This window comes from Gambusia affinis, linkage group LG11 (genome assembly GCF_019740435.1).
Source record: "Gambusia affinis linkage group LG11, SWU_Gaff_1.0, whole genome shotgun sequence".
NCBI lineage: Eukaryota > Metazoa > Chordata > Actinopteri > Cyprinodontiformes > Poeciliidae > Gambusia > Gambusia affinis.
In genome coordinates this window covers 9,572,141-9,578,140 of record NC_057878.1, presented here as the reverse complement: position 1 = coordinate 9,578,140, position 6,000 = coordinate 9,572,141, and the positions used below count along the sequence as shown (strand labels likewise).

General features: G+C 38.9%; 1 protein-coding gene across 1 annotated transcript in view; it reads left to right on the top strand.

Annotated features, from left to right (window-relative positions):
- Positions 1 to 985: 985 nt before the first annotated feature.
- Positions 986 to 6,000, top strand: part of dachd (dachshund d) — a 52,547-nt gene continuing 47,532 nt past the window's right edge. The window contains exon 1 of the mRNA XM_044132545.1: positions 986 to 1,292. Coding sequence (XP_043988480.1) covers positions 986 to 1,292 — 307 coding nt within the window. The remainder of the gene's footprint in view (positions 1,293 to 6,000) is intronic.

The following is a 6,000-nucleotide window of genomic DNA, read 5'->3' as shown; positions in this document are numbered from 1 at the left end:
GAGGATATACTTACACAGCGTTGCTATTTGGGGTTTTTTTGTGACCAGAACTAAATTTGTCCTTTATGTCAGAAAAAAAAGTGGAAGGGACCTTCTTTCAGCCAGCCGACAGTCAATGCACAGCAGTACTGTGTCACTTTTACACTTCATACATTTAGAGAAATATGTAAGGGTTTTATTCTTGTATCTCATTAAAGGAACCGAAGCAGGGGATGGAAACTTTTGGGGTTCTTGAAACTATGAGGAACTGGAAACTTCTCCAATGCCTCATCTCAAGGTTTATCTTTTTTTTTCCCCAAAAAGCTATCTTTGTCTGGCCTTTTAAAGGTGGATTTTTGAATGAAAGTGCCATCATTTACTTTACTTGTGTTGTCTGTGTCTTATTCTTACAGTTACACTAAATTCTGCAAGGCATCGTTTCTCTTTTTACCAGATCTCATTCTAAATGTCTTTTTAAAGGCTTTACAAAAAATTGCTCACTTAAAACTAAACTATCATGACACACAAAAAAAAAAAGAAAGAAAAATCCCAAGTGACTGCTACACTTTTCTTAGCTGGAGTTTATTGGAACGTCAGCTATAAATATGTTGATTAGATCACTTGAACGCGACTTAAGTTGTCATCAACAAGAATCATTGCCTGTGTTGCTTGGGCATCTCTAGCTTTCTCTTCCCTCTCGTGTCAAACAGTATTTTATACGCAAACACGTTGCGTATTACAAGCCGCACGCACGGAACGCTTGCATCGTGCGCCATTATCTCGACTGCATCGGTTCCTATCAGGGAACAAATACATCAGTACAGCGGCGAGGACTGCTGGAGTCCTGGAAGCATTCATAAAAATCATATGCCGCCAAACACACACACACACACACACACACACAGGGATCCATCTCATCAGCATGATAGCCTGCTAGGAAGATCTCCCCTGTCACAAGACGAAACACAAATGCGGGCATTTCGCAGGAGCTCGTTCAGCGCCGCACATGAAATTATTTAGCGTTCCTCCTCATTACGGTTTGAGTCAGTTTTGCGCGTTTTGTCGTTTGGACTCGCCGTGGAAGGGTCTCGCGGGTAACCTCTCGCAGACGGTGCGGCAGCTCTGTAAAGCTCTCTGTCTCGTCTGCCTCCTCTCTCCAGGCCTGACAGCGGCCGCGGCGGCAGCTGCCAACGCAGCCATCGCCGAGGCCATGAAGGTCAAGAAGATCAAGCTGGAGGCGATGAGCGGCTACCACGGCAACGCCAACCACCACGGGGCTGACGGAGAGAATGGAGACCTCAGCTCCGGCGTCGGTGAGGATGCCCTTTAAACGCACACATGCACTGTCACAGACAAATCTGCACTCGCATTAATGGATGACAGATGCATGCTGCAGAGCATTTTAATACAGCTGTACAGACACAAACACATTGTACACAATTTACGGTTGTCATAGGGACGTTTAGTAAAGAATAATCCACATATATGTTATCAAAATAGAAAATAATGCACTTGTTGCTTGTCTAAGAGTTACTGTACTATAAAAATAACATTTCAGTATTTTTTCAGCTTGCCATTTTTTGTTATCTATCTATCTATCTATCTATCTATCTATCTATCTATCTATCTATCTATCTATCTATCTATCTATCTATCTGTCTGTCTGTCTGTCTGTCTGTCTGTCTGTCTGTCTGTCTGTCTGTCTGTCTGTCTGTCTGTCTGTCTGTCTGTCTGTCTGTCTGTCTGTCTGTCTGTCTGTCTGTCTATCTATCTATCTATCTATCTATCTATCTATCTATCTATCTATCTATCTATCTATCTATCTATCTATCTATCTATCTATCTATCTATCTATATGTGTGTGTTTCAAATATTGAAATAATTTAAGTTAATTTATTTGTTTTAAATCCACATGTAAAAAACTATGGAGGAAAGTTTTTGAGTTTTTCAGACTCTGTGACCTTTTTCTCATGTTAGAGCAAAAATAAATAGATGAAATAAAAAATCTTAATTGCAGAAAAAGCACAAGGTGAATTGTAAAGCACCACATCGAAACTTTTTTATGTTCAGCTTGTTGAATGTTTTGATGTCTGAGGTATTGACAGAGTAATTTTATTCCACTTTCTGGCACCCTACTTGTGTCAAGGTTTTAAACTAGATCCACAGTTATTTCAAACTTGGTCCAGATTAGAAGACGACACAAACCACTGATGTTCCTGTTTTTGAACACTTTCACCAACAAGATAAAGGTATTGCAAATGAGTTTAAAAATCTGTGTTTGATCATCTTGAGGAGATTTGGAAAATGTTTGATTTTATAGAGCTTGGAAAGGAGCAGATCGAAGTTTTTCAGATGCAAGAGGAAGCAAAATAGTCCTTTAAAACATCACCAAAATAAGAGGCTCAACTTCAGCTTAATATGCACCAATCAGTCTGGCAGTGATTGATCCAAATTGGCCAATTTCCCATTGATTGTGTTTCATCAGCAGGTGAAATCCTGACAGTCGTTTTGCTTTTGAGTTTTATCCCCCTCCCCTCTCATTATTTGCATCAAAAACTAAGAAATTCAAGCCATTTTCAGCCAATAAATGGATCGTGAAACTGCATCTTCTTTGATTTTTTGAGGTTTGCAGAACTCAGATAATGTTTTGGGGACTTTGAATAGGAATAGATGTGAATAAATCTTTAACGCCTGTTAGATTCAAAACTACTTCTTCTATCAGGTTCCCCACAACATCTCTTTATTTCATTGGTCAACATGTGGTACATTTGATTCTTAAATTAAAACGCATTTCCACCTGTGATCTTATACATATCGCAGTTCAACACAATGAGCAGAACAGACTTAATAGTAAAAATCTGAATAAGCCAGCAAGTGCGTCACAGGAATGGAGAGATAATGCGTTGAACAACTGAAAACCTGAAAAGTAAGAATATTTTTGAAAGTCTTTTTTTTTTTTAAAATATGCTGACAAGCATGGAATGAAAAACAAAAATACAATCTCTGCTTATGCTCCAACTTGAACCTTTAACTTCTTTCGGTGGTCAGGTTTCAGTCAGAATCAGTCAGTGACCTTACTCATACAGCTCAACTTAAAACCAAAGACTTGCATGGTTCATCCAGATCCCCCGCTGTTTTTTTCCCAGTTGTTTGTGACACGGTAAGCTGCCGAGTTCGATGTGTTTGCATGCAGTGAAGCCTCTATCTTCGGCGCGAGTGGGAGTCTTGTTTTCTCTTGAAGTTTATAACGTCAAAAGGAAAAAAATAAATAAATAAATAAAATGGGCCTAATTGCAGAGTGAAGCTGTGAACACAGTTTACCCCGGCTAGGAGCTTTTTAACATGATCTAATTGAATTGCTGTGAGAGCTCTGGTTTTTCACAATGTGCCGTTTCAATTAATTATTAGCCCTAAAAAGCAGAAGGAGTTCTGTAATATCACACGCAACCACTTAGTGAATTAAAGAGACTGATAATGTACGCTGGGGCAGATTCACAAGGCCTTTTCAGAACTATAAACCAGATGAAATCCCTGCAGCATGGGACGCTAAATCGAGGTTTCCGTTCACTTACTGTAATAAACAGCCCCGTTTCTAAAGTAACTCTTGACACAGTGGAGATTGTGGCGCGGGAGATGAAAACAGGATGTGTTTCAAAGCCGATTTAACAATGCAAAAAATGCACGAAGCGTGAGGTCATCACTCCAAGAGAATGGAGTGTGTAAAAGGCAAGAGGGAAAAAAAAATAAAAAAATTGGGAAAATATGAGCCTCCGAGGTCACGGAAATAAAGATAAATGTGAGCACCAAACAGCAAGGCTGTGGCAATGGAGCTAATAAGAAACTGTTTTATCTTTTTACAATTTAAATTGTAACCTTGAGTCGCGCAGCCAGCCAACACAAGGCTCTCCGGAAGAATCATAATTCTGAGTAAAAAAAAAAAAAAAAAAAATAGAAAAGAAAAGGAGGGAGTGCTTCTAGGTGTGGGCCGCGGCATTAGCTCTCTGAGTGAAATATATGGCAGTGACGCCTCTCAGGCCCATCCACAATCAATTGGATTCTTTTCCTTTAATATTTACTCGCAGCGATGAGATGCTCGTCTGCATGGTGATGAACAGTCTGCCACTGGCGTTTGAAGGTGACCTGTCAGTGAGTATGGACAAATCTCTCGCTCGCAGAAATGTAGAAAATAAATCATTAGGGGCAGGCAGTCAGAAATCGGCGAGGGACAAGAAGGAGGGGGGGGAGACTTAGAGGGGGAGAAACTCCATCTCTCCTCCCCCCTGCGCCCCCTTCCCTCCTGAAACCCCCCTCCTCTCTGTCTCTCCTCGGATTTAAATCAGCTCAGATTTATGATTTGAATTAATGCTCCGTTTGGTCAAAGGAATGTTCGGAGAGACAAATGATGTTTGGTACTGAAACCATCCTAATATTGATTACTGGGTGTCGCAGCAATCTCTTGTTTATATCAAGCACTCTCCTGTGACAGGGTGGCCAGCAGGAGTCATCCTGATAATACGCTGGAGATATATGGCCCTGGTTCTGCACTGTGGAGCCATGAAACGAAGGAAGCAGCACGCCGCCTTCTTTTTTCTTCTTCTTCTTTTTACGCCCCCTCTGATTCTAATGTGTTTGATGGAAGCGTTTTGTAACTTTACTTAAAAAAAAAAAAAACAGGCTTAGTTTGAACTGATTTATGATCACTCATCAGAGTCTTGTTTCTGACTCTACACTACCGATTTAGTAAAGTTTTGAACTACTCCAAATCCAATTTGTGTTTTAAAATAAATAAAAACAAATTTGACATTTTTCATGTAAAGTAAAATCTACGTAGTAAAAATCTTTCCAAAATGACACAAAGTTGTGGACCTATCTGGCTCATTAATAATATACACCATTAAGTCCTTCGGCTTAAGAGATTATATAAGTTATGTGTTGAAATAAAACCCAACTTTTAAAGTAACAAAAAATCTAATTTTCTCTTTTACAGATTGTAGCATACATTTTCTTTCTTTCTTTCTTTTTTTTTTTTGTATTTTGCACATTCCTGAGTGAAGCAATGAACCACATCCAGATATGGTTCAAAATTATTTGGATCCAAAACAAATTACACTGTTATGTGTTGGATTGTTAAATCATAAATATAATAATTTTAAGTTTTAAAGTGGATTTGTGCGGCCTTCGTAAACTGTCATTTTTATTCATAGTTGGACCAGAGGCGACGTCACCATGTGTGTGAAGGAGAGAGAGGGCAAACTCTGTTACACAGTTCAACAGTTAAGCCGGATTTCATTAGTCACATTTTTAACTGTTTCACATCTTATATTAGATTTGAGCATGATTAGCTCAATTTGCAAAGTTAGCTCTTGAACATCTATACAATATAATTAATGCTAATAGGCATCACAATTTCAGCATCTGCAATATTGCAGCCATGACGTTTTGGGTGCCACATTTGGTAGACCGTAACATTTTAGGTCCTACGCATTAAAACGCCACCTATGAATAATATATTTTACTACTTTGAAGGACTTTTGCTGCATTTTATGACCACTACTCATATAGATCTTATTGACCTGGCTGCTAAGGCTCAGGTCACGTTGCAGACATGTCGATGATAAAGCGTGTTAATCAAACTATTGTTATTTTATAATCAAACTATGGTAAATATATAGCTTCTTGTCTTACGCAGCCTTAGTTTAAACATCAGTGAGTGTTTATGTTTGTAGGCGCCCCTGAATGCCTTTTTGGAAAATTGTTTCCTTTCTAGGAGCTTTGAGGCTCTTCAGAAAATAGTTAATTTTAATACCTCTTCCTTCGGTGTCAACTTCCACCTTAAAGATAGTTGTTGTCAGCATGACCTACTTAGGAAAAAAAATAATTAGTCAACAGTCAGAGTCGACAAAGCATAAAATCTACAAATCTAGTTAATCTCCACCATTATTAAAAAGCAGTCCAAATATATGGATCACTTTAGTGACACGGTGTGGGTAGGAAGGGAAAGTATTTTTGGCTGCAGTTTTG